This window comes from Squalius cephalus, assembly GCF_949319135.1.
Source record: "Squalius cephalus genome assembly, chromosome: 5".
Taxonomy (NCBI): Eukaryota; Metazoa; Chordata; class Actinopteri; order Cypriniformes; family Leuciscidae; genus Squalius; species Squalius cephalus.
In genome coordinates this window covers 35,407,915-35,432,825 of record NC_137126.1, presented here as the reverse complement: position 1 = coordinate 35,432,825, position 24,911 = coordinate 35,407,915, and the positions used below count along the sequence as shown (strand labels likewise).

Here is a 24,911-nt window from a genome sequence, read left to right as displayed (position 1 = left end):
TATAATGCCAAACTGATTTTATTGAAAAACAAGTTTGCCTAAATTTATAAATCTCAAAAAGGTAAAATTAAACATTTAAACAATAATTTAGGCCAATGTTTAAACCAGATGCAAAATGGATTTGCAGCTTATTTCACTGTTGTTTAAGTATTACAGCCAGACTATTAAGTGCTATTTGTTCTTTACCTAGATAAACTGAGCCAGGTAATATAATCGACTGAAATCAATAGATTGATTTAAATATGTATACCCATGCATCTTTTCCAAGAATCATTTTATGTCTGTGTAGAAGGTTAAACCGGCTGCTGTCTCTGTATATCCAGTTCAAGAGCACATGATGATCCTTCCTCACTGACTCAAGCTTGAATTTCATACTTTCCATAACAACAGCAGCTTTAAAAACAATATGGACACCATGAAGAACCAATTCAAATGAGTCTCAAGTTTTGACCAGTTGGATGTCTGCTAAAAATAAAATATTAAATGTGGCATATTGTAACAAATCAAGCGCTCTGAATCTGTAAACAGAATACTAGTACACTGCAATAATACTAACTGCATAAAGACAAAACTAAAATATTCTTGCATTGTTAACCAGTAAAGCGATCGACAGCAAACAGAGTCGAAAAAAAATATCACTGACCACGTTCACATAGGATACTTCTCATTTCATCTAGTGCAAATATGGTCCCACCTACAAAAAACGTGCAGGTTGAAACAAACAAAAAAGTACATGGCACAAGAAAAATCACATGTGACTGTTGTGAATTGCTTGCTCTCTCTGCCACTTATGCTAATTGCTCATTTGCACTGATGAAGGTCAAAGCTTATATCACACATATAGTCATGGATTTCCCTCTATAACTCCATGTCTTCCTCTCCAGAGTTGAGGAGCGCAGGGCTGCTGAACAGGGGGCTGAAGGTCTGCTCATTGGTTGCTGTGAACTGGGGCTGGGATGGGGGGCTGCTGGTAGATGGCACAGGGGTGGGAGTCTGTCTGCTCACTGCCAGCTGCTTGCGCTGCTGTCTTTGTAAAGAGTCCTTCAGCCTCTGGGTGAGAGGGTCCTCTGGGGGGCGCCACAGCACCAGTTCCATACAAGAGCGGCCCCTGCAGAGGTGAGTGAAGAAGAGTGTGCTAAGTGCTGGATTCCTGTACAATGAGCTCAGTGCTGTTGGTAGAAACTGATGTTCTACTGCTGGTTTGAAAACATTTCTAATAGAAATAGCCATCCAAACACAGCGCTGACGTCTAGGCTAACATTTGGGCTGTCAATGAAAATTTAATAGACGTCTAATCACAGCCCAAGTCATCAAAGAAATAAAACCAAACACCTCGTAATCACTGTTTAATTTGCTTACATGTTGTAATATCATACATCTTGCAAAGGTATTTTGGCAAAAACCACGTAACCAAAAAAAATTCAAGGTTATTTTGGCTATTTATTTATTCTGGTTACTTTGTTGCTTGCTGGGTTATTTAGATGGGTTAAAAGATATTTGTCAGAAGTGTTCAGTAGACCAAAAATGTATCTTTTTTTGATTTTTTTTTTTTTTTTTTTTTTTTTTTATATGAATTTACATTACAGTTTAAACATTTGGGGGTCGTAAGATTTTGTTTTTAAAAGAAAACTGAATGTATTTTAATATATTTTAAAATTTAATTTATTCATGTGATGGTAAAACAGAAGTTTTAGTGTTAGTATGACATGATCCTTCAGAAATCATTCTCTAACATGGTAATTTGGAGCTCAAGAAACATTTGTAATTATCAATGTTGAAAACAGCTGAAAACAGGAAATACTTCTGTAGAAACTGATACATTTTTCAGAAATCTTTGATTGACATAACGTTAAAAAAACAGCATTAATTTGAAATAGATTTTTGTAACATTATAAATGTCTGTCTTTACGGTCACTTTTGATCAACTTAACGCATCCTTGCTAAATAAAAGTATTCATTTCTTCTTCTTTTTTTTTTAAATCTCAATGACCCCAAACTTTTCAACTATATATATATATATATATATATATATATATATATATATATATAATTTTTTTTTGGTTGTTTTTTTTTTTTTTTGTAAAGGATTGTGCTTTCATGCATGAAATTTACTGTATTAATAAAAAAAAGCTAATAATTTATACATTTCTTTAATAACAAAAACACAGAAGGATAGGTTGTATTAAATAGGGGGGAAAACCAGCCATGGAACCCCCCCCAAAAAAAAATACCCACACTGACTGTGCTACCATATGGGGTAGAATGTCATCAATCCCACGCTGCAGCCCTTCCCTTAAGCTGTCGGACATCACCAGCACTGGCCTGCGCTGAGCCGGTTCTACGTCCAGCTCTTCTTCATCGCTATCATCTTCCAAAGTTATCCTGTAACACACAATAAATCAGCCAGACTGCCTATAAAAATGCGCAATCTTTAAATGGAGTACTTTGAACCTTCATACATCTCATTTCTGGTCAATGACTCTGTAAACACAAGCAGAGATACAGCGTGCACATGTACAGTTTGAAATCAAGCTAATGACCTCTTTATTTTGGTCTCACCTCTCTTCTATCTCCTGCAGTCTCCTCTGAGCGGCCTCTACCTCCATGCCTGAGCCTTCTGTGGGTACTCTGGATAGTGGAGAGGGAGAGGGAGCGACTGTGAGGGACAGACCCATCTCATCTGTCCTGGGTCCTGTCTGCAGTTGAACCAGGCTGGTCTCAGATGAAGAGGAAGAGGTGGTAGAGTCCGCAGACCATCTGTGGCTTGCTTTAGGACTTGGATACTCACCTGCACCCATCAGTTTTCGCCGTTTGGGGCTGCAGCTTCTGTAGGGGAAAAGGATCATGAAAAATCCACCACCGCATATAGCAAGTTTCATGTGTAAAAAAAAAAGTACTCACTCATCATCTGTCCTTCTCCTCTGTTTCCTCATGCATCTTCTTTCCCAGCTTCTAAGTTTAAACATGCAGACAAATAATATAAGCATCTATCTTCATTTGATTGCATAAACAAAACTTGCATAACAGGACAAGAAGACACTTAATACTTACGTATTTGGCATTGATCCACCAGTCAGATGATGCGAACCTCTAGTTGGCCCACTAATTGTGACCAAATCAGGGTTACTGAAGTGTGCATGTGGGGGAAACATGATGAACTCCAGCTGGCTGCTTCCTGACCTGGTGCTCTGCATCGGTCTCCAGGTGAGAACAAGCTGAAGACATTAGAATGAAATGACTACTGCAGTCAAGCAGTGTGGATAGAAGATGAAGAATCTGGAAAACAGAAAAATGAATAACTCAGTGATTCTGGACTTCAGAACAGGTTCTGCAGATGGTGCATGTTTTATACATGAGTTATACTATGGGTATAGAAGGCAAACTCAAACCTTTTACCTTTAAAAAACATTTATACACAACACATATACATAAATATGTATATGGAAAGTACACTGCTGACGTAGTTGAATAATTAATGCCCATTGTTTAGGGGAAAACACATTTACAGTTAGTGAGCAAACTGGTTACTAACTTAGTAAATTTATGTCTTCCTTCACACCGTAGGCCATAACACTGAAATGCGAGTCTGTTATGCTCTGTATTAGTAAATATTTATTTCAGTTTTATGTGTAATTATCTCAAATAATTCACTATGATGAAATTTGGTGGCATTCTGGGTAAGAATAACTTGAATTGCTCGTTGACTGCAGCTTGAAACATCCTCAAGACATACGCCCCACAACATACACAACAACACCTCGTCAGCTCTTTCATTAGGAACACAAACACTTACCTTTTACGGGCTCACAAAAGCGGAAAAATAAGTTTTGTTTGGAATATGAAAAAATGTCTAAAGACAGTTTGCATGAGAAGTTGCAAAAGCCTAGATTTACGACGCTTTTCTAGAACAGTGTTTAACCGAGGGTGCATGGAACTTGTAGTCCTTTGATTTTGTAGTTCTTTAAACCGGAAGTGAACATAAATAACAGTAAACAAACTCACGTTTAGGTAGAGGGAGGATCATTTTTTCTTGCTGATTCACATAATAACCAGTAAAGAAATGAGAACTAGTCAAGACAGAAAACTGAGATAAATCATTTAACGTTAGAACACAGGTCGAAAAGATGTTGCAAAACTACCAACTCTGTTGATGAGTAACTAGAGTAACGTTAACGTTAACTGGAGTAACTCCTCCTCTAAGTTACTCAAGGTCATAATATTTTAGGAAAAGAGTCAGTTGATCATTTTAACTGGATTCAGCAGGATACCTAACTTGGCCTAAAAATGGTAAGAAGCACTTGAACTAAACAAATTGAAACTTCGTTAATATGATAGACTTCTTAACCACAAAACCCAACAAATGTTAGAAATCAGTGAGTCTACTGCTAACAAATAAAACTTTAAGATGCTTAGGATTATTATCGCATTTTGTGATTATTGTCATTCTTATGCTAGGTAATTCGTTAATTTATCAAATTTCACCGTTTGTCTGTACTGTTTTCAATCTCAGATTACTCTTATCATTGCGAGTGGGCTGCTTGCACTGGCTGCTGGAAAACCGTGTGGTAAGACTTAGTACGAATAATGATTTACTATTTCATTCCTTCTATTTCCTGTAAGGGCGAAGGCCTTCTTCTTCTTCTTTGAAAAGGTTTCAGGGGCCTTCTGGACCCTTAATATGCCTTATCATGTTAAGGCCTAACAATTTAAACACTATGGCAAGCCGTTTTAACATTTAATCCTTAAAACATACTAGTATCTATTTTCTTGCTACTAGTACTTATTTTTTAGATACTAAGCGGCAGTATCTATCCATTCGGCACTAGTACTTATTCATTTGCTACTAGTTCTTATTTATTAAATACTAGTACTTATTCCAATAGTGACTAGTATTTAATTATAGGCTACTATACTTTTACAACTATCCCCACCTTTAACAGCCATAATGTAGCATGAAATTAAACTAGAGAAATAGCTACTTTAGATCTACAATTCAATGATTGCTCTGCAAAAAATCTTGAAAAAAAAAAAAAAAAAATGACTTGCCTTCTTGAAAATCTTTTTTTTTTTGGTCATAAAATGTACAATGTTGCTCACAGTAAAATGCCACATCTCCCATGAGCTCAAGTGTGTAATATTGATGACATTACCATAGTTTTTTTCTGACTTGGCAAACTGATAGTGTTACTTACAACTGACCCCATGTTACAACACTCCCCGGTCTCCCCCTAATACCTTTACAAAAAAAACCTGTATCAGTAAAACAGCACAAATGATGACCATTGATGGTAATTACATGGTAATTTAATATACAGTTTACTAAGATACTGAATCATTACAATATTCATATACTAATCAGGTATTTTAAAGAATGCTATAAAACTACTACAGTATATCGTATATATCATGATTTTGATGTTTTTGTAAAATGTATTAATTAGCTTTTAGTATTCTCCATCCCATTACAAAGATTTTAAATATTGTCTATCCAATAACCATAATAACATAACCTATACTGTCCTCTAATAACCTATAATGTACTATACTGCACTATCGTATTTGTAACATTCAGCTTATTCAAATTGAGTACTTTTTATTTGTCCTGTCAGCAGACGTTCTGCTCATAATACCTGGAATCGTCTCACTCTGTTATTTGCCCTCTCTTTTGTAACTGTGACCATTCCGAGAAATAGCGTTTTTGTACACAGTGCTACTTTAAATGAGCAACAGGGGTCAACGAGGACAGTGATTCAGTCAAAGTTGATCATAGTCGGTTGTTTTATAATTATAGAACATTGATATCAGTGTGTATGACTGTATGACTTTTTTTCTTCTGTATGTTCTCTGTATCAGCATCTGATCACAAGGCTCTTCTCCAGTCCCTCAATCAGCAGCTGCTGCGCTCTGTGGATACACCAGATAACCTACCCAATCCCAGTGTGCACATCGCCCTGCGCCTCTCAACACACCATAACCTAGCTAAGGAGAGCCAACATCTCAACCAGCTCAAGACAGAGTTTCACGATGATATTGAGAAGTATGGAGCATATTTTCACATCTCTTTTTTTATATCAAACTTTAAAGCAACAGTAAATAATTTGCTTATTGGTCCTTAAAATTTTTGATTACTTGTGATTTTCATGTGTCGCTTCAGGAAGGATTGTCAGTGTTGTGTAAGAGTAATGGAAAGAAATTCCGTTCTATTCTACTCTACTCTATTGTTCCATTTCAATATAATATTCTAAAAATCTGCCTGTAGATCTCTCAAAAATGGTGAGTTGGTGGTTGGCCGCCTTGCCCTGTACATCTTGGCTTTGAAGTCTTCCTGTCATGATCTGCAGAGCGTACATCTCAATCATAATGAGATGAAGGAGCCCCTCCTCACTCACCTTAAGAAAGAAATGGAGGAAGAGAAACAGAACATTGCATGTAAGAGCATTTATTTTGTAATACACTACCGTTCAAAAGTTTGGGGTCAGCAAGTCTGTGTTTGAGTGAGTTTCTATTTCACTTTCCTTGTTTTGTTAAGCGTCACTATCACCACCTAGTGATAAGGCATACAGCTTGTACATAAATCAGCAGACGCCATAAGTCATCCTGTTTGTTTTTCCTCAGTTTTTAAAGTATTTTAATTCTGAAACTCTACAGTACATTTTTAGTTATTTGAAGGGTAAGGTTTAGGGTTGGGTAGATTTTTAGCTATAATTTCCATAGGTCTAAATGTATAATTTATTTTGTGTTTTACTACTAGCTGTTATTTCATACTTCATAAGATTTGAAAGCAATATAAGTTAGCCTTACCATTATTTAATTAATACATAAAACATAAAGTAAATGTATTGTTTCAGTCAACGACGTCCACCCTTGTTTCTTTGTGGGAGGCGTAACTTGTAGGGACGTGGTTTGTATTACTGTGGGACGCAGAAGACCCTTCTCTCTTTCTTTTAAAATGTTTATGAAAGAAGTCTCTAATACTCACCAAGGCTGTATTTATTTGATCTAAAATACGGTGAAAACAGCAATATTGTAAAATATTATTAAAATTTTAAATATATTTTTTCTATTTGAATATATTTTAAAATGTAATTTATTCCTGTGATGGCAAAGCTGAATTTTCAGCATCATTACTCCAGTCTTCAGTGTCACATGATCCTTTAGAATCATTTTAATATGCTGATTTGCTGCTCCAAAAACATTTCTTCCTATTGTCAAAGTTGAAAACATTTTGAAAACAGTGCTGTTTAATATATTTGTGAAAACCATGATACTTATTTCACGATTTTTTGATGGATAAAAAGTAAAAAAAAAAAAAAACTGCATTTATTTAAAATATAAGTCTTAATATCTTTACTGGCAATTCAATGCATCCTTGCTGAATAATATATTATTTCTTAAAATATAATCTTACTGCCCCATATGTAATTTTGTTGTACTGTAATTCTAATTTTAATATGAATTCTTTTGTGCAGTTAGTCACCGTCCAAAGACCAACTACTACCAGTACTCTCTGGGCATTCTGGCTCTATGTGTGAGTGGAGTTAGAGTCAGCACACATGTCAGCCACAAGCTCATCCATGCTGTGGAAAACAGACAGTTAAAACATGGAGAGTCCTTATGTGTCGGTGAGTTTGAATCGACTCTTTTTTTTGGGGGGGAGGGGGGGAGGGGGGGAGGGGGGGAGGGGGGGAGGGGCCCAGTAGTCATTGATAAAGTACATTTAGAGGGATGGTTCACCCAAAAATGAAAATTCTGTCATTATTTACCCGTCCTAATGTCAATCCAAACCCTTATGACTTTCTTTCTTCCGTGTAACACAAAAGAAGACATGTTGAAGACTGTGATACCAAAATACCATGAAAGTATCCCTGACAGAAATGTTCCCAAACAGTCAGAATTTTTATTTTGTGTTCCACAGAGAAAAGAAAGTCATCTGATTTTGGAACGTCATGCATAATTTATTGGACACTGTTATTTATTTTTCTTTTGGTTAGATTTAAGGAAATATATTCACATGTGCTGAGGTCTCTAACCATTCAAATCACCCTTCAGACACGCATGCGATGGCAGGCATGGCCTTGCAGTGTCTGAAAAACGAGGAAACTGCTGTTAAAGATACTGCAGAGCTGGACAGGGCTCTTGCCTCCATTAAGCAGAGGCTTCTTGACTCTAAGAGAGCTGATGGTCACATGGGCAACGAGTTCAGCACGGGATTGGCTGTGCAGGTAAGAATAATGATATTAAATATTTGCCTTAATGAAAAAGCCTTATTTGAGTGGCAGGTTCTCATGGTTCTCCGTCTCACAGGCCTTGTTGGCTATGGGCAGTCAGATGGAGGAATGTGCCTCTGCTTTGGAGGCTTTAAGGGCAGATGTTAAGAAAGGAACATACCATAACCCAATGGCAGTCTCCCAAGTCCTGCCTGCCCTGTACCAGCAATCCTATCTTCATCTGAAGAGCAAAGAATGCCGCAATGAGGATGGTACGTACATCAGACATGCAAGCTCAATGAAGTATCTGTCGGCAGAATTGTGTTTATAGGCCTACGGTTAATTTCCCAAATATTCAGGGAGGTGCCATCTTAAATACATATTTTGTATGTAATATATAACATTGAAATACTCTAAAATACTTTGTTTAATATGAGAAATAAACATGAATTTTGTGATTAAACATTTTTTTTGCATATAAATTTAAACTTTCTTTTTTTCTTTTTTCCATAAATAAAAAATATTATTATTATTATTATTATTAATATATATATATATATATATATATATATATATATATATATATATATATATATATATATATTATTTATTATAATATTTTTTTAAAATAAAAAAATATATTTATGGAAAAAGGGAAAAATAAAGTTTAAAGTTATATCCAAAAATATGTTATTTTTTTTATCACAAAATTAATCATGTTTATTTATCATATTAAACAAAGTATTTTAGAGTATTTCAATGTTATATATTATATACAACATTTGCATTTAATATTTAGTGTTTATGTACAGCATTTTAATTTAACTTGTGTGTGTGTGTTTTTTTCTCTCTCCTTTTTATTTTCTGTGTGTATTTTCTCCTGGTTCAATGTTCCTGATTTAGACACTCTTACTATTGGTGCGGACTCCACCTCGGAAGTTCTTCCAAGTCACGGGCAAGTGTCTCTACAGGTGGAGGTTATTAAATCAAATGGTGCGTCATCAGTGTTTTCCATCAGTGTGCCCAAGGGCTCCTCGCTATTTGAAGCCCTCAACCTTCTCCAAGACAAACAAACTGGTTTCACGTGAGATGCTTTATTTGAAATATATTGTCAAAACAATATAAGCAAAAATTTGTTTGCTTTTTACTGTATTAATTACAACAAATTTGTATGGGTTTTGTTTGCAATCAACCCTTTTGCTCTCTGCATCACAGCTTTAGCACAGAGAACAGCTTGTGGGGACCCTTCCTCAGTGTGGTCAATGAAGAACAAGCACGTCAGACTGATCGTAGATACTGGCAGGTCTCCTCAGATGGCACATCTCTGACACAGGGTGAGAAACAAATACGTGCATTTTAAATAAAACTAGGCGTAACAATGCACATGCATGATGTCTCTGGCTGTTTTGTAGTTTTAATCTCTCTTGTATAATGACTTATCTGCAATGCTGTGCTTTTCTCCTCAGGTATCAACGACTATAAGATCGACTCAGCTCAAAGCATCACCATTAAGAACACTGGGTACTGAGTCCACCGCTGGATGCAAGAGATTAATGGGCTGAAACCATAATACGTTTATGAATTCTGTTGTTATAATTGTCTTTGATTTTATTTTCTTGTTATAAACTGATTTCTGTCTGATTGTTGCCTCACCTCACTTCCTGAATCTTTAAAGGTTCATGATAACAAGAATCAGAACATATCAATGTTGTTTGTTTTTTTACTTAGAGATTTAATATGCATATATCTTTTGAAATTGAACATCTTTGTTTGTGAAACTGCAGCTGCTACCAATTTAGATGAACAAATATAAAATAAATATTACAAATACTTTTAAAATGTGTGGCTTCATTAAGATGTTGTGAAGCCATATGTTACTTTGTAACTTTAAAATTTGTTGTGTAATATAATATTTACTTCACACTTTTACTTTTTAATGAAAGTGTGAATCTCATGTCTAGGTTGACATTTCACCCCAAATCAAAAATGAAGCCTATTAGGAAATGTTGTATCTAAAACACTGTTTCATGGCCTCCACCCTGATTAATATAATACACATTTTTAACTCAAACATTCAAGGCAGGGCAGCAAATACTGCTATAATGAATAATTTATAATTGAAATAATATTTTATTTTTTAAAAATCACACTACAGTAATGGTCAAAAATAATGTTATTATAAAAGCATCCTAAAAAAATCTTTAAAAGAAAATGTTCATGTTTTTATTAAATTATAATGTTTTGGGTGAAATAAGTCATATATTTTCTGTATGTATGATGATAGATGTCTCTAGGTTTTTAGCAAAATTATTAGCTAACTAGTGAGGGGACTTTTATTTTAAAATGTAATTACCTTGACCGTAGCTAACCCTACCGCAGCGTACTTCACAAATATACAGAGCAGCATTTCAATGATTTCATTATTCATAAGCTGTACAGGTTATAAGATGATCACACTGCACAGTGGGTCAGAAATGTAAGATGTTGAATGTTGGATCTAATCATTCAGTTGCTCTAATATAGACGACAAAACCACTGTAAGTACAAGAGCATCACAAATCTGATACAAATTTTAAATATACAGTTAGTTCCGCGTTAGCAGGCTAGTATGTACAGGCAGCTGTCAAATATCTGACATAACGGCTATCCACAATAGTACGTTAGTTCCTGTGCAATTTGTGTTTGCTTTTTGGAGTGCTACACTCTTTTCTATTACATAAACATCACGGTCGTTTGGAGTAGAAATCGCAGTGTCAGGTTGTGTCTTAAATCTTAGCGAGCTGCCTAACTAGACAGCATTTTTGGACATCATATTCCACACACTTATGGTGTCCCAACGGATTGTCTATGCAGGCAGCTTACTAGGTTTTGAGACACAAATTCAGGCATCCCTGCAAATTAGAGTTGCTGCAGTGCATTGCAATATAGCAATCCATGAAAGATGCTTTTTATATGTCTGCAGCTCCATGTCTTCATATAAGGCATTGCAACTTCATTCAACTCATCTCGTTATTTATTTCTTCTTTATATTGTAGCAGAAGCAGATTCAACACTTGAATGAGAATCTTGTGATGCTGGACTGCAGTAACTGTGTCATTCTGTGGAAAAGGATCCAGAGATGAAGATCTGAATTGATTTTGAGATGTTATGCTGTGCCAAAGCAGGACTCATTCACCTCTCAAACTAATGTAGAAATGCTTTATGAGCATTGCAAGAAAACTGTCCACCCACAGACAGACAATCTGGGGGCGTCATAGAGGCCAGTTTGAGACAAGAATATTTTATATTTATAATACCCATCTAGAGGCATAGTTTGGTCAAGATGTTCTCCGCTCTGAAGAAGCTCGTGGGCTCTGAGCCGGCTGGTCAGGTGAAGGACAAGAACATCCCTGCTGGCCTACAGTCCATGAACCAGAGTCTGCAGAGAAAATTTGCTAAAGGGGTTCAGTACAACAGTAAGTCAAATGCCTGCTAAAATGTACAATTAATGATAGTTAATTAAAATTTGACTTTGCTTCAAAATCTTGCCAGGTTTAAATTTAATAGAAGAAAACAAAATCTAGATTTTCGATGCATCTGCATACTATTGGACTAAATTGTAACACATACAGCATGTCACAACAAATCAAGTCTGTGTTGCTGGAGCCCCTGAGCGCTGTGTGCTTGGGATAATGTTGTTATCACAAGCTCTAACATGTTATGTGTGGTCTTTCAGTGAAGATAGTCATTCGAGGAGATAGAAACACGGGAAAAAGCACCCTGTGGCACCGGCTGCAGGGCAGGAAGTTCCAGGAAGAGTACATTCCAACTCAAGAGATCCAGGTCACTAGTATCCACTGGAGTTATAAAAGTAAGCTTGATGTTTTTTATGAAAATCAAAGCTCCTGTCATCTTAAGATTAGAATTAATCTAATTAGTGTTATTGAAATCTTTCTACAGTACTTACACTCTTAAAAATCATTATTTGGATTGATGGTTCCATGAAGAACCTTTAAAGGTCCCGTTCTTCTTGATCCCATGTTTCAAACTTTAGTTAGTGTGTAATGTTGCTGTTAGAGCATAAATAATACCTGTAAAATTATAAAGCTCAAAGTTCAATGCCAAGCGAGATATTTTATTTAACAGAAGTCGCCTACAGCGAACGGCCGTTTGGACTACATCCCTCTACTTCCTGCTTTAATGACGTCAGTAGAACAGTTTTTTGACTAACCTCCGCCCACAGGAATGCTCCCTCATCTCTACCAAAATTCATTTATGTACTTGCGCACTTCTTATAACTTACTGTGTTTACTCAGCTCTTACGGTGATTTTCTGAAGTAAAACTGACGCTTCATCTTTTGTGTGATGTACAATAAACTTTATTAAACTCAACAGTATATGTTTGAATTTGATCATCATTCGGACCTGGTCTGAAACAGCAGACTTGTAGGCTATTAATAAATAATGGATACATACAAGCATGACAAATACGTTATAATAACCGTAATTAAACTACTAAACTATACCTGTTCCATCTCTATACAGCACTCTGACTCTGTAGGCATTATTGTCCGACTCGAACTGAACACCGTTACTGAGAGTTTCTGATATTATCATCATTCCGGGAGATGAAATTGTCCTGAGAGACTGAGCGCGAGCTCATGAAGCTCCGCCCCCTGTGCCGTCCAGCAGCAGCTTATTTGCATTTAAAGGGCACACACTAAAACAGCGCGTTTTTCTGAGGCCCAAAAAATGACAATTTAAACATGCTGTAAAAAATGACCTGTTGGGTATTTTGAGTTAAAACTTCACATACACACTCTGGGGACATCAGAGACTTATTTTACATCTTGTGAAAAGGGGCATAATACGGGACCTTTAACATCCATGGAACCACTGGGCAAAAGAATTTCTTTATAGTGAAAACAGGTTATTTAGATTCTAAGATAAAATGGTTCTTTTAAGAACTGTTCACTAAAGGTTTTTTGGGGAACCAAAAATGGCTCTTCTATAGCATCACTGCAAAAAAACAAAAACATAATTTTTAAGAGTGTGTAGGAAGTTGATTTTGCACTTTTGTTTGAAAGATGTGAACTAATTATCTAATGATTTCTATTTCTTTCCATTTGTGCATCTTAATTATGCAAAATAGATTTACATCAAGGTAAATATGCTGTCTATCAGGTAGTGGATAAGTAGATTAGATTGATGGCTTTAAATGGCCTGAATCGAACATTAGATGTTATCTAGTGATTTCTAGAGTTTGTTTTTCCTATTTAAGTACATCCATCTTTCAAAAGCTTTCAGCTCCACATCACGTGGTGGAACCTGTTAGCGGTAATTTACAGTGAGGAGTCTCCTTCATTTGATAGTGGGCATGGCTCTACTTGTATTCAACATTTTACTTGAAGTGCCGTGCTCATTGCCAAAAGCATACTTTATATTCCCTGTTCTTTCTGAAAAGAACAGTATTATATATCATTGTATATTATATTACTTTGTGGTATTGTTTTCCATGTGGCATTGAAGCACTCTTATAATGTTAGTCAAGGTTTCAGCTCAACAAATAATCTGTATTTATATAATTATTTATATTTATTTGAAATAAAAAACATTTTATATAAATAACGTATTTATAATTAAACAGATTATGTTTGCTTCTGTATATATTTCTGTACCAAAAACCTAAATATAATATTTCATTAATTTTTTTTTAATTCTAAGTAATTTTAGAAAAGTAAAATTTTAAAATTAAGTTAAAAAAAAATGGATGCTCTGAAATTTGTATTTGGACTTCTGCAACTTAGAATCAATGCAAAATAAATGTATTGAAATAAATGCAAATAAGTGACCTCAGTTTTCCAGAACCGCTCCAATTTTTTTGTCATTTCTTCCCAGCTACTGATGATGTGGTGAAGGTGGAGGTTTGGGATGTGGTGGATAAAGGTGAGTTTCCACCAGTCTGTTTCTAGTCATTTCTCTTAGCATTCTGATCAGGTGACTTTGTAGACGTTACTGTCATATTTATCTTAAGGGTGGAATACACTACAGTGTAGTTTATAGTTTGGGCCTGAATTATCAGATATTATGCAGTCAAAGTTCACAGATTTCACAGAAAATCTTGTAGTGTAATGGACGCAGACGTTTTATATAATTCCATCCATTTGAAGGATATCAACTTCAAGCATGTTTGAGCCAGTTTTAGAACGCACTGTTTTTATTTTATTCATTTGTCTCTTAGCAACGAGGCACGTGTTTCTGTGTGAGTTTGTTGTGTTTAGAGCGACTTTAAAGTCTGTTTTGGACAATCTGTTGAGATTTAGAATCATGTAGTGTATTCCAACCATTATGCAATTTATTATGCCTTTTAAAGTTTAGTGTACAGGTTCTGCATGTCATTGTTTAATTCACATCCTCCATCTCATTCTGATGCTCATACATGAAGTCATTTCACCCAGCCCTCCTTCATCCCCAGTCATTAATATTAATGGTATTTTTCTTACTTGCTGTCCAACCAGGCCAAAAAATCCCCCTTCCTGAAGGTGTAGGTGAGAAACTCAATAGATTGTAGACATTAGGCTGTGACTTGCCTGTGCTTGATCTGTTTGTTCTGTTATCCGAGTGCAAACATTTTGTTTTGACTGACTTTTCACTGACTGCATTGTGGCTGAACTACAAATGTATCTAGTCTAACATGCACTTCTAGACAAGAAGTGTAAGAAAACAGACCATAATGATGTGCAGGGTGACAACTAGAGACCGCAGAATACCAACTCTTGCTAATACCACTAATGTCACTTCCTTTGTGAGAAAGAAAAAGCCGCATTTTTTTACCTGTTTTAGATGCTCTTGAAGTTACTTGAAGTTGTTTTCAACTAATTTGACATACATACATCCATTTTGATCTACACTATTGTTCAAAAGTTTGGGGTCGGTAAGATTCTTTTATGTTTTTGAAAGAAGTCTCATATGCTCACCAAGGCTGCATTTGATCAAAAATACAGTAACAAATTGTTATATTGTGAAATATTATTACCAACTTAAAATAACTGTTTTCTATTTTAATAATTTTTTTAAATGTAATTTATTCCTGTGATGGCAAAGCTGAGTTTTCAGCATCATTACTCTAGTCTTCAGTGTCACGTGATCCTCCAGAAATTATTCTAATATGCTGATTTTGGTGCTCAAGAAGCATTTATTTTTTTCAATATTGAAAACAGTTGTGCTGCTTAATATTTTTTGTGGAAACCATGATGCTTTTTGCAGTTCATAAGAATAACATTTATTGAAATAGCAATCCTTTGTCACATTATAAATGTCTTCACTGTCACTTTTGATCAATTTAATGCACCTTGCTGAATAAAAGTATTACTTTTTTTCAAAAAAAAAAAAAAAAAAAAAAAAACCTTACTGACCCCAAACGTTTGAATAGCGCTGTTAAAATATTCTGCCACTGACATTCTACAGGAAAGGGAAAAAAGAGAGGTGAAAACTTGAAGTTGGAAAATGAACCTCAAGAGGTAAATTTTTAGTAATAATCTATCAAAATCAGATGTAATGACAGTTAAAAATCCCCTTCATTGACTAATGTTTAGCTGGAAATGTCTCTGTGCTGTTAGCAGACGGAGAGTGAACTGGCCTTGGATGCTGAGTTTTTGGACGTGTATAAGAACTGCAATGGTGTGGTCTTGATGTTTGACATCACCAAACAGTGGTAGGTGAACAAAGACTATCAGCATCTCCAGAGACTGCTTCTCCATCATGCAGAACTCACAGCTCTTCTTTGTTATACAAAATGTGTGCTTTGTTTGCACCGATAGGACTTATAATTACATTATGCGGGAGTTGCCCAAGGTACCCACTCATGTGCCAGTGTGCGTTTTGGGAAATTACCGGGACATGGGAGAACACAGAGTCATTTTGCCTGATGACATACGTGACTTCATCGCTGGACTTAACAGGTTAGATCATTACAGTCACGTGGTGAGCAATCATTAAAATCGCTAAGGAGCATTTTCTGGTGTGCGGACTCATTGTTTACCTTTGCAACTACTTGTCTGCCCAGCACCCAGTTTTACTGTTTTGGATGTGCGTGCTGTACTTTTGAACTCTAGATCATTACAGTCAACATAAACATGTTAACTGACACTTTTTACTGACTTAACATACATTCTTGGTCTTATTACAAACAATTTATCAGTTTAAATTAAAATGTCTGGAGATAATCGGTTCTCTGCAGATTGTTTGTGGGTTAATGTCAAATTTAGGATTGGCAATCATGGAGTGTGTTCACAAATGAGTTTGAGTGTTTATAACTTATTCTCTGTGAGCTTTATTGCTGTTTGCTGTCTTTATGATTTTGTAGACCTCGTGGCTCCTCTTACATCCATTATGCAGAATCTTCCATGAAGAATGGTTTTGGTTTGAAATATTTGCACAGATTTTTCAACATTCCATTTTTGCAGCTTCAGGTAAGCAGGTTAATGTTCTAGGCTAAAATATTGGTTTAATCAAATAAAAAACTCAGCCAGAGTTAAAAGTTAGGGTCATTTGTAATTGTTAATATTAAGCTCAATAAGCTGTGTCATGTGCACTAGTTGTTGGAGCTTTAAATGAAACCGTAGTAAAGGTATCTTTCTTTTTAACTTTCACAGAGAGAGACCCTGTTACGGCAGCTGGAGACCAATCAGCTGGACATCGATGCCACGCTAGAGGAGCTAACAGTTCAGCAGGAGACAGAAGACCAGAACTATGATATGTAAGAACTAAAAACACCACACAAACTTCCTGTAGTTTAATATCACCATCTGGACAGTCAAAACATGATTCCAATTCAAATATCAGCAACTACACTACTATTCAAAAGAATCCTTTACATGTTTTTAACATTAATAATAAGAAATGTTCCTTAAGCAGCAAATCAACACATTAGAATGGTTTCTGAAGGATCATGTGACACTGAACTAATGGCTGCAGAAATTCTTTCAGCTTTGCATCACAAGAATAAATTACATTTTAAAATATATTAAAATGTAATACAGTTATTTTAAATTGTACAAATATTTCAAAATATGACTCTACTCTATATGACTTTATTGTATTTTTAATCAAATATATGCAGCCTTGCTAAACACCATAGACTTCAAAAACATTTAAAAAAAAATAGGTTTGTGAACTGCAGTGAGTGGTATCTGACTATTATGATACAGTAGGTGTCTGTTATAACTTTCAGTTTCCTGGAAATGAAAGACTCTCGTAGTAAAGGCTACAACTCTCCCGGTCCTGCTAACGGACAGAGCCCTTCCTCAGGCACGCAGTCTCCCGTCGTTCCTCAGAGCGGATGCTCCACTAGCAGCTCCAGCCCCTGTAGCCCCCAGCAGCCTCCCGTTCCTTCCCAGATCCTGAAGACTCCATCTCCCTCTCCGTCCCCTCCTCCTCCCCCTCTCTCCTCAACCCCGGCGCCTGTGACCTCTCCCTCCCCTTCTCCTGCTCACCCTGGCCCGACGGTCTCTGCTCCAGCTCAGGCTTCTGCCTCTGCTCCTCAAACCCAGAAACGCAGCTTCATCTCCAGGCTTTTTGGTTCCTCTCCTGCCCAGGAACCTCCAGCAGTCGCCCAGGGTGAGTTTGAGCATGGTGCTTCTAGCTGCGTGTGCTTATTGTATTAGAAAACATGTATGTTAGAAACCCTGAGCTTTTAATGGCACTAAAAACAGCTTTTATTCCTTTTCTTATCAAATATTCAGTGTCTCAGTGACTCATTGTTAAATAACTGCCCTAATGCTATGAACTAAAAAAGGGATTTGAAGGCTGAGAGGAATTCATTCACACACACTACACACACACATCCTCTCTCAGAGAGAGCTTTCCTCGAGCGACACCCACAAAGCCGTGAAAAATGGGGAGGATTAGGACTCGTGCAGATCATAAGGATGTTTTGTGGATCAATAGAAAATCACAAGACTTTGTGCATTCCTGAGCTATGGAGAGGGTTTAGTAGCTCTTGCACCCCACCTAAAGGAGCTTGGGTATCAAGCAGTAGTTATTTAGTAAAACGCATATCAATATAGCACTATTTTTTTTTTTGTCATTCACCATTCTTCTTGTTTGGAACTCATTGTAATGGCTGCTGTTTATATATTTTTAATGTAAGATGTTTTTGCCCCAGATCATGTGACCTCACGCTTCTTGGATTTCCACAGAGCCAGATCCAGTATCTGCAGAGACTCTGCCTACGGTTCGGAGCGTGGATGATTTTGTGCCAGACGAGGGACTAGACAAAAGCTTCTTGGAGGACAGTCTGCCTCCTAACACAAGACCGGCTATGAACACCCAGCCCTCTGCTGCGGGTACTGCAGATAGTGACAGGTACACAAAGGGCAGATTACAGAGGCCTTTTTTTTAAATGATGTGATATGTTATTTCATTAGAAAATGTATTGTAGTCAGTGTACACTACCCTTCAAATGTTTGCTATCGTTAAGATTTTTAAAATGTTTTTGAAAGAAGTCTATTATGCTCACAAAGGCTGCATTCATTTGATACAAAAAAAGTTATATTGTAAAATATTCTTACAATTTAAAATAACTGGTTTCTATTTTAATGTATTTTAAAATGTATTTTATTTCTCTGTTAATCAATTTTGAAAACATTTGTTCTGCTTATTATTTTTGTGGAAACCATGATACTTTTTTCCCAGGATTCTATGATTCAAAGGAACAGCATTTATTGGAAATCTATTCTAACATTATAAATGTATTTACTGTCACTTTTGATCAATTTAATGCATCCTTGCTGAATACAATTATTAATTTATTTTCAAAAAATCTTACTGACCCCAAACTTTTGCATGGAAGTGTACTTTTACTTGTAGCTAGTGGTTTCGTCTGTTCAAAAATCTGTGAGACATTGTAGCTGATGTTCAGTACAAAATAAGTTGAATTTGCATCCATTCTTGTAACATGTTTATTATAGTGATGGGGAAGGAAGAGAAGGGAACCCCATGGTTGCCGGGTTCCAGGATGATTTGGACCTTGATGATGCAGAACTTGAACCCAGAGCTTCTATTGTCAGTAAAGGCTTGGATATATCTCTCTCCAGTGATGAGGAGGGTCCAAAACCTGCTGTAACTCAGGATGAAGATCTGGACTCTGAACCTCACCTGTAAGCTTGAATTCCTTCCTTTCATTAAGACACGTTCACACCAAGGCTTATAACTATAACAGTAACTATAACGTTTTAATAATTGTTTCTATGAGAATAGGGAAGTCCACACCACAATTAAAACATTATCAATATCATTGGAATCACTTTCAGAATGATTTTTTCCAGCTGGTGAATGATAAAAACAGCCAATCAGAATCCATCCTGCTTTAAAGAGCTCAAGAGCTGCAGATGACATAACTGCAACACATGCTCATAATTATTGTACGTTGGTGTGGTTGCTAATATAGTTCTTTTTATAGTTTATAGTCATCACTGATGTGAATGGGCCTTAAATGATAAGTGGCATGTTGATGAACTAGTAAATAATAGCTGAAATAAGCTTGTGGGCTATAAGTTTATTACCTGAATCAAAGACTGTTAATTGTTAATAATATTAACAATAATATGGTTATCCAGGGTGGCTATGGATTCATTAACACTAGAGGACAAACCAAAGCCTATCCACAAAGAGCCAGTGATCCAGACCCAGGAGACTGTTAGCAGTCAGAACATAGAGACTTCCATTCTCAGTCCCACTCCAGTACACACTACTCAACAGCTGCAGACAGCGCCAGACACAGCAGTCCTGGCTGATCCTCAAGCACGGGTCATAAAACATAAAGAGAGATCGGCTCAGGCAGAGTCCTCTGACACAGACACAGACGTGCCTGTGGCCAAACAGATGCTGTCATTTGTCATGGATGACCCTGACTTTGAGAGCGAGGAAGAAGTCATGCAGAAAGTGGTTAAGGTACTGAAATGATGATGATGATGATGATAATGATGATGGGCATTGTTTTGATGACTTGTCTGGATCATTTACAAACTGAAGGTTTGAATGACTAGAAAAGACTTTTGTTGTCTTGCTTGTTCTAGGACTCTTTCCCAGTTAGAGATGATATTCCTGATATATCTGATGATGACATCAACACAGCTAAAATCCCTGAGCCCATGAAACCTACTGTACTCTCCTTCAAAAGCAAGAATGACGGTGACCTCTTTGGCCTAGGAATCGAGGAGAAGTCGATCATAAGCAAAGACAGCAGCGATGAGCAAGATGGCAAGTCACCGGAATAATTTTGTAATCGGAAACAAACTTTATATATATATATATATAGATAGATAGATGGAGATATATAGATAGATAGATAGATAGATAGATAGATAGATAGATAGATAGATAGATAGATATTCACATTCAATCATTCATTCATCCACTCACTCACTTTAAAGACGAAGAAAAACAAAAGTCATTATTTCATTTCAACAGTTATTTACATTCAACAATTGTGTAATGAAATATGTATATATATATTAGGGCTGTCAAAAGATTAATCGCGATTAATCGCATCCAAAATAAAAGTTTGTGTTTACATAATATATGTGTGTGTACTGTGTATAATTATTTTGTATATATAAATACACACACATGCATGTATATATTTAAGAAATATTTGCATACATATACTGTATATATATTTATATAGTTTATATTATATATAAATATAATTTTTTTTATATATAAATAACACATTTTTCATAAATATATACATGCATGTGTGTGTATTTATATATACAAATTTAATTATACACAGTACACACACATATATTATTAAAAACAAACTTTTATTTTGGATGCGATTAATCGCGATTAATCTTTTGACAGCCCTAATATATATATATATATATATATATATATATATATATATATATATATATATATACAGTCGTGCTCAGAATTAATCATACCCCTGGTAAATATGATCAAAAATGGCTGTAAAAAATAAATCTGCATCGTTTATCCTTTTGATCTTTCATTCAAAAAATTGCCAAAATCCTAACCTTTCATTTAAGTAAAAGAATTGAAAGTGGGGGGGGGAAATCACATTATAAAATAAATGTTTTTCTCCAAAACAGGTTGGCCACAATTATTCATACCCCTAGAATTGTGTATATATATATACACACACAAGTGCATATTTGTAAATATATGCATATAATAGCCATCTAAAAAATGTTTGTATTTTTATTCTCATAGAAAAAGAAAGCAAACATTCCAAGGAAAAGAAGAAAAAGAAAAAAAGGAGTAAAGAGGTTAATTATATTCAATTATATACAACATTTCATCAATTCAATTTTGTATACTGTTGTTTTATAACTATTTCGTATTTCACGTAGGATGATGACAAAAGCAGCAAGAAGAAACACAAGCACAAGAAAAAGGAAAGAGATGATGCAGCTGGGACCGCAGATGAAAAGGAGAAGAAAAAGAGGAAGTCACGAAGCAAGAAAACAGATGATCTTGACGCTTTTCTGGCCGGAGCAGAAGGCTTAGCAAAAAGAGAGGAGGGCGACTATGAGGAACTGTAACACTCTTTCTGCTAAAGCAATGTTTGTGCATTGATACCACAAGCTTGAAAGAGTTCTCATCAAAAACCACAAAAACAAAAAAATTTCTTCAGCAGCCTAACACCTGACTATGTAATCTGTCTGACAGGTTAAAAAACGAACGCTCAAGACTGGTTTTCCACTTGCCACAAACACTTCCCAATCCACCTTCCATGCTTCGAGAGGTTGGAATGGCTGGCGTAGTTCACACTCTTTGGGCTCAAACTGCAATAAGTGGAGAAGCCATGCAAAATTGCTACAACTTGCATGCAATTTGACCTTTGTACTTTGTTTTTCAGATTGAAATGGACCATTTTCACTCACTCATAACATTGTGCTTTCTGAATGTTTACATGCTTTGCTTTTATATGGTTGCAATATTTTCATCATCACTTATGTGAACCAACTCATGTTTTTTCATTGATTCGATTGCTTGTGGATGAATTGGTATTTATGCTCAATAGATGTTCTGAGAGCTTGGCTTTGTGTAGTTTTGCTGTGTGTTTAGTGTTTGAAATAGATATACTGTACATCATGGTAGGATTATTTGTTTACCCAAAATATATCAAGAAAAAATATTTTAGGAATGTAAAGGATTTTGGTCAATAAATGATCAGTCTTATGATACGGAGTAGTTACGATATCAGACATAACTATTCTACCACTCTTTAAATCAGGAAATGCCGTAAAGGAAACTATGGTGAAATGCAACACTTGACTTTAAATAACTCAAATAGACCAGTAATGAGTGTGCTTGGATAAGGCAATGAGATCTATCTACTGTGTCATTATGCAAACTTGTTTTACTTTTACTTTTTTTTTTTTTTTGTCTGTAATTATTATACCATTTTGAATTTTTGCACTCCATTGTTTTTGTCTACCTTATCGTTTTATGATGGTAAATTGCAAGAAAGAACTGTGATGTATTTGTCATCTGAGGTTGTTGTTTTTCTTCTTTTCTAAATTTCAATGAAATCATGATTGGTTGAAACTCTGCTGTTGCTTGAAAACTGAATTCAATACAAAAATACTATAATATTTTTGCAATGTTACTGGGTCAGTTTTTCTCTCTTATTTTCAGCGTGGCTGTATTGTAAATTTCACTTGTTTTTAAGTTGTTTTCTTGTACTAATAATCAAAGTAAGTTAGTAAAGACAGCACTTTGGTCAACTCACAGAGACACTGATACAGACAATGTTTATTATATCTGTATTCTTACATCAAAATTGTGTCATACATTGTTCATTGATGCTTTATATGTTACATTACACAACGTGGCAATGACTTTTGATTTGTATACAGTATATTAAGAAATATGATTTATAAGCTCTAGAAAATTATTAAAAGGAGGGAAACATCCACATTTAAAAAAAAAAAAAAATCCTAAAACAAAGCAGTTTAACTTTTGCATGAATGATAAATGCAATAGTTATATTATTATTATATTAGTATATTAACTTACATAAATGGAACACAATTATTACCTATTCAGTAATAATTACCTAGTCAGGCTGTAAAACACTTATTTAGAAAGAATAACAACAATAGAAATTGTGCATTTACAGCCGATGGCTTAGCTGACGTTCAAGCATATTTTCTTTATTCTTCAGTAAATGTGCCTCGTCCTTACACCTCCTTTCTTAGGCATCAGACTTCATTGTATTTATGTCTGCAAAATGAAAGGTTTCATTTAAAAACACATTTTATTGATTTGATCAAGTCATGGCAACATTTTTTTTTTTTTTTTTTTGCAGCATTAAAGTTAGAGATTCAGTCAGTTTAATATAATTTACTTTGAAATGACTTGTACAGCCAATTTGATTATACTTAAAAATCTAAGGCAGCAACTGTGAACTCAAGTTTTTAAGTTTTTCAGCGCGCTCTTACCTTTGCATCTCCATGTTTCCCTAAGGTCAGCGAAACAGAATATGTAAACAAATAAAAAAGAAACATTTACAGAGGTTAAAGACATTCAAAGCGTTTTTCAGTACATTGTGATGATAAACTAAGGTGGTTTGTGTGAGCACTCACTGTTTGAATAAAAGTGAAATGAGATGGTCATCAAAGGAAGCAAAAGAAATAAAATCCAACGGAGAATGGACCAAACAAAGTTAAATGGAGCTGTAACATAGATTAATAAACTATCATTGCATACGATTTTTAATATTAGATATTAGGAATTTAAAGTTAAAATAAAGAAAATGTAAATATGCTGAAAGTATTTTTAACATATAGTGCTGTCTAACACTGAGGAAACTACCTAAAGGGAAATAGAGAAGTAGCATTTCATCTTACCAGTGGAAAAGTAATCCTCGGCCAGTTTAACAATGATCTTGTCTTCAGTCATGAACCCACACCAGTAGACTCCATCTCCTTGTTCGAGTGTTTTTACGGAGATGGTAAAGGACTTTCCATCATCTTGCACTTGCATATTGCCGCCCTCCAAAACACTGTTGCCTGGCTGGAATGAGAAGCCGGTACAGCAGTTTTCATCCTGGACATCTCTTTTGCACCACACCCTTCTGTTCTGAGATATATTCCTATTCTCATAGGGGCAGACGATTGTCTGTAGATGGTCAGATGTGCTGTGTCCTGTGGAGAAAGATTTGTTTGTCCTCTGTGAGATGGTAGTTGAGGTTGTCAGGTATAAAATCTGGATTGTGTTTATGTTAGTCTGTATGTGTGAATTCACCTTACCTATTAGGATCATTAGCAGAAATGCTGTTATTAGATTCATGATGGCTGAAAACTGGCAGTGCTTTGAGTCAGTAAGGATGTTGGCTATTGGTCTTTAAGGTTGTAGAAGAGGAAACGCATACAGGAAATAACTCACCACAAACACATTTAGAAGGAACATGTCTTTTACTTCTCTTAACAGGCATCAGCAGAGATCAGTCTGATCATCAGTGAATCATTTCATGACCGGTTTCATAAACTGTTTCACATTATACTTTAAACTTCCTGTCTTTTGCACATGGTATATTGCACTATTTATTAATTATACGAAACTCTTGAATTGTTTCTTTATTTTCTTTTTTTTTTCTATCCACTTTAATTTATTTTACACTACTGTTTAAAAGTTTGGGGTTGGTAACATTTGTTGCATATCTCATGCTTCTAATGCTCACCGCGGCTG

General features: G+C 35.5%; 4 protein-coding genes across 10 annotated transcripts; 2 read left to right on the top strand and 2 right to left on the bottom strand.

Moving 5' to 3' along the window:
* ccdc117 (coiled-coil domain containing 117) lies at positions 1-3,993 on the bottom strand. 4 transcript variants are annotated; one of them, XM_079871976.1, is made up of 6 exons: positions 3,794-3,993; positions 3,052-3,276; positions 2,902-2,952; positions 2,560-2,826; positions 2,236-2,382; positions 1-1,108 (listed from the first exon to the last, which is right to left on the bottom strand). In XM_079871976.1, exons 2-6 carry the CDS (start codon positions 3,192-3,194, stop codon positions 859-861), a joined length of 858 nt encoding a protein of 285 aa, XP_079728102.1. In that variant the 5' UTR covers positions 3,195-3,276; positions 3,794-3,993; the 3' UTR covers positions 1-858. The 4 variants fall into 4 exon arrangements, with proteins under 4 accessions (XP_079728102.1, XP_079728103.1, XP_079728104.1 ...); XM_079871977.1 differs by having other exon boundaries at positions 2,902-2,949; positions 3,794-3,928; XM_079871978.1 differs by having other exon boundaries at positions 2-1,108; positions 2,242-2,382; positions 3,794-3,955.
* Positions 3,994-4,146: 153 nt separating this feature from the next.
* tcn2 (transcobalamin II) lies at positions 4,147-9,848 on the top strand. The gene is made up of 10 exons (XM_079871975.1): positions 4,147-4,287; positions 4,511-4,565; positions 5,854-6,037; positions 6,260-6,429; positions 7,470-7,622; positions 8,050-8,222; positions 8,305-8,479; positions 9,111-9,291; positions 9,423-9,541; positions 9,674-9,848. The coding sequence occupies exons 1-10, from the start codon at positions 4,285-4,287 to the stop codon at positions 9,733-9,735; spliced, it is 1,275 nt and encodes a 424-aa protein (XP_079728101.1). The 5' UTR covers positions 4,147-4,284; the 3' UTR covers positions 9,736-9,848.
* A 715-nt stretch (positions 9,849-10,563) lies between these two features.
* Positions 10,564-23,052, top strand: rabl6b (RAB, member RAS oncogene family-like 6b). 4 transcript variants are annotated; one of them, XM_079871971.1, is made up of 17 exons: positions 10,564-10,744; positions 11,243-11,662; positions 11,923-12,057; positions 14,085-14,132; positions 14,705-14,734; positions 15,654-15,706; positions 15,806-15,900; positions 16,007-16,147; positions 16,552-16,657; positions 16,841-16,944; positions 17,419-17,804; positions 18,386-18,551; positions 19,157-19,345; positions 19,805-20,138; positions 20,264-20,447; positions 21,426-21,481; positions 21,566-23,052. In XM_079871971.1, the coding sequence occupies exons 2-17, from the start codon at positions 11,530-11,532 to the stop codon at positions 21,755-21,757; spliced, it is 2,352 nt and encodes a 783-aa protein (XP_079728097.1). In that variant the 5' UTR covers positions 10,564-10,744; positions 11,243-11,529; the 3' UTR covers positions 21,758-23,052. The 4 variants fall into 4 exon arrangements, with proteins under 4 accessions (XP_079728097.1, XP_079728099.1, XP_079728098.1 ...); XM_079871972.1 differs by having other exon boundaries at positions 10,583-10,744; positions 15,809-15,900; XM_079871973.1 differs by lacking the exon at positions 14,705-14,734 and having other exon boundaries at positions 10,580-10,744.
* LOC307158955 (uncharacterized protein) lies at positions 22,954-24,567 on the bottom strand. The gene is made up of 5 exons (XM_079871985.1): positions 24,473-24,567; positions 24,071-24,367; positions 23,807-23,896; positions 23,663-23,682; positions 22,954-23,444 (listed from the first exon to the last, which is right to left on the bottom strand). The coding sequence occupies exons 1-5, from the start codon at positions 24,510-24,512 to the stop codon at positions 23,439-23,441; spliced, it is 453 nt and encodes a 150-aa protein (XP_079728111.1). The 5' UTR covers positions 24,513-24,567; the 3' UTR covers positions 22,954-23,438.
* Between the last annotated feature and the right edge of the window lie 344 nt (positions 24,568-24,911).

Excerpts from the sequence above, each read along its gene's own strand:
- ccdc117 (XM_079871976.1), bottom strand. The coding sequence starts at position 3,194 with ATGCAGAGCACCAGGTCAGGAAGCAGCCAGCTGGAGTTCATCATGTTT. Across the intron at positions 2,953-3,051 it reads GGTGGATCAATGCCAAATAC|AAGCTGGGAAAGAAGATGCA; the intron begins GTAAGTATTAAG and ends GTTTAAACTTAG. Across the intron at positions 2,827-2,901 it reads AGGAGAAGGACAGATGATGA|AAGCTGCAGCCCCAAACGGC; the intron begins GTGAGTACTTTT and ends TTTCCCCTACAG.
- tcn2 (XM_079871975.1), top strand. Across the intron at positions 9,292-9,422 it reads GACAAACAAACTGGTTTCAC|CTTTAGCACAGAGAACAGCT; the intron begins GTGAGATGCTTT and ends TCTGCATCACAG. Across the intron at positions 9,542-9,673 it reads TGGCACATCTCTGACACAGG|GTATCAACGACTATAAGATC; the intron begins GTGAGAAACAAA and ends TTTTCTCCTCAG.
- rabl6b (XM_079871971.1), top strand. The coding sequence starts at position 11,530 with ATGTTCTCCGCTCTGAAGAAGCTCGTGGGCTCTGAGCCGGCTGGTCAG. Across the intron at positions 16,945-17,418 it reads GAAGACCAGAACTATGATAT|TTTCCTGGAAATGAAAGACT; the intron begins GTAAGAACTAAA and ends TATAACTTTCAG. Across the intron at positions 20,448-21,425 it reads CAGCAGCGATGAGCAAGATG|AAAAAGAAAGCAAACATTCC; the intron begins GCAAGTCACCGG and ends TTATTCTCATAG.
- LOC307158955 (XM_079871985.1), bottom strand. The coding sequence starts at position 24,512 with ATGAATCTAATAACAGCATTTCTGCTAATGATCCTAATAG. Across the intron at positions 24,368-24,472 it reads TCTGCTAATGATCCTAATAG|GACACAGCACATCTGACCAT; the intron begins GTAAGGTGAATT and ends CTTTCTCCACAG. Across the intron at positions 23,897-24,070 it reads CGAGGATTACTTTTCCACTG|CTCCATTTAACTTTGTTTGG; the intron begins GTAAGATGAAAT and ends TCTATGTTACAG.